General features: G+C 44.5%; 1 protein-coding gene across 1 annotated transcript in view; it reads left to right on the top strand.

The window, feature by feature from the left end:
- thop1 (thimet oligopeptidase 1) overlaps positions 1-2,246 on the top strand; it is a 20,645-nt gene that overhangs the window by 989 nt on the left and 17,410 nt on the right. Inside the window, exon 2 of the mRNA XM_016282088.1 lies at positions 968-1,174. Coding sequence (XP_016137574.1) covers positions 968-1,174 — 207 coding nt within the window. The remainder of the gene's footprint in view (positions 1-967; positions 1,175-2,246) is intronic.

Below are 2,246 nucleotides of genomic sequence, written 5' to 3'. Positions count from 1 at the left end.
ACTTACGTGAGTCAGAACTGCCGGCATTGTAGTCTACTCTCCCAGGATCAGGAAACAGTCCTCTATAAAATGCGCTGCACACATCTGGATATTTGGGTTGAAGTGTTCTGGAACAGTGTTGTAAATGCAACTTAACCACTGATTTCTAGTCGTGTCCTCTTTTGGAAGGCCAACAAAGTAGTTTCGCTTTTACAACGAATCACACAGCGGCCTAGCGTGAGGGGAAGCCCCGGCTTAGCGTGCGCTGAGGCCGGGATAGAGTGAGCTGAGGCGGCGGAGTCGAGAACGGCGCGCCCGGCGGATGCGACGAATGAGCGGCAACCACATGTGATGACCCCGGGCTGGACTCCGCTTCGTCCACAGTGAAAGTTGATGTATTCCCTCAGCGACCAGCACAGATCAGCTCCAGGCATGAGGAAGCGGATATCGTCCTCTTTTGGAAGACCAAACAAAGTAGTTTCGCTTTCACAACGAAGCGCACAGCGTCTCCACGACATGGCGGCGGCAGCAACAATACTACAGCGAGAATAAAAGTTACACCTTCTTTCTTTGCGTGAACATTTGGGTGGCGTTATGCAAATCTTCCCACATAGTGAGGTAGACATGTGGGGGCGTGTTAGAACGAGCCGTTTTAGGAGGGTGTGGCTGACTCTGAACTTTTATAAAGAATATCTCTTTGGATTTGAGACTTTAATCTTTGCCGATTTACAGATCTTCTTTATGCACCAAGAGCTTGTAACACTCCAAAGAGAAAGGAAAAACATATGACCCCTTTAAACATATCTTAATTCATTGTGAATTTACTGTATTACCAGTTGTTAGAAGAACAATCATAAGCCTAAAAGCGTGATTTGTTGATATGTTGTTTCAGGAGTAATAAATGATATGGATCTAGAAACGTGTTCAGTTTGGTGATACTTTATCATACTGTTATAATATTCAGTCTAAGCCATGTGGTTTTTTTCAGGTGAAGTGGTGTTTGGCTCTGGGGACCGGGTCTGTGATGACAACCGCTTGCGCTGGGATCTCACTCCCGACCGGATCCAGCAGCTTACTGAAGAACTTACTGCCAAGACCAAAAAGGTGTATGACATGGTCGGTGCGCTGGACTTGGCCAGTGTCAGCTACGAGAACACCCTGAAGGCCCTCGCTGATGTGGAAGTGGAGTACACAGGTATCAGTCGTACTTTTAAATACTCTTTGCTGAAAAAAACTGTTGTATATACAATCTACTGCATACTGTCTGTTGTCTGATTGAGTTTATTCCTTCAGTAAAATGCCTATTAGTATAATTCTAAAAATGCCCCTCTTCAAAAGTTAAGAACAACTTTTATATTGCTAGTAATATTTCAAGATGAACACTTAGTGTACTGTAGTAACTTAGATTTGCTTGATTATCCGTACATCACATTTGAGTAAAAAGCATATTGAAATGTGAGTATGCTCAGTATACAGTGGGTACGGAAAGTATTCAGACCCCCTTACATTTTTCACTCTGTTATATTGCAGCCATTTGCTAAAATCATTTGTTAATTTTTTTTTCCTCATTAATGTACACACAGCACCCCATATTGACAGAAAAACACAGAATTGTTGACTTTTTGCAGATTTATTAAAAAAGAAAAACTGAAATATCACATGGTCCTAAGTATTCAGACCCTTTGCTGTGACACTCATATATTTAACTCAGGGGCTGTCCATTTCTTCTGATCATCCTTGAGATGGTTCCACACCTTCATTTGAGTCCAGCTGTGTGTGATTATACTGATTGGACTTGATTAGCAAAGCCACACACCTGTCTATATAAGACCTCACAGCTCACAGTGCATGTCAGAGCAAACGAGAATCATGAGGTCAAAGGAACTGCCCGAAGAGCTCAGAGACAGAATTGTGGCAAGCCACAGATCTGGCCAAGGTTACAAAAAAAATTCTGCTGCACTTAAGGTTCCCAAGAGCACAGTGGCCTCCATTCCTTAAATGGAAGACGTTTGGGACGACCAGAACCCTTCCTAGAGCTGGCCGTCCGGCCAAACTGAGCTATCGGGGGAGAAGAGCCTTGGTGAGAGAGGTAAAGAAGAACCCAAAGATCACTGTGGCTGAGCTCCAGAGATGCAGTCGGGAGATGGGAGAAAGTTGTAGAAAGTCAACCATCACTGCAGCCCTCCACCAGTCGGGGCTTTATGGCAGAGTGGCCCGACGGAAGCCTCTCCTCAGTGCAAGACACATGAAAACCCGCATGGAGTTTG

Source organism: Sinocyclocheilus grahami, unplaced genomic scaffold (assembly GCF_001515645.1).
Source record: "Sinocyclocheilus grahami isolate Dianchi unplaced genomic scaffold, SAMN03320097.WGS_v1.1 scaffold154.1, whole genome shotgun sequence".
NCBI lineage: Eukaryota > Metazoa > Chordata > Actinopteri > Cypriniformes > Cyprinidae > Sinocyclocheilus > Sinocyclocheilus grahami.
This window is presented reverse-complemented; position numbering and strand designations above follow the sequence as displayed.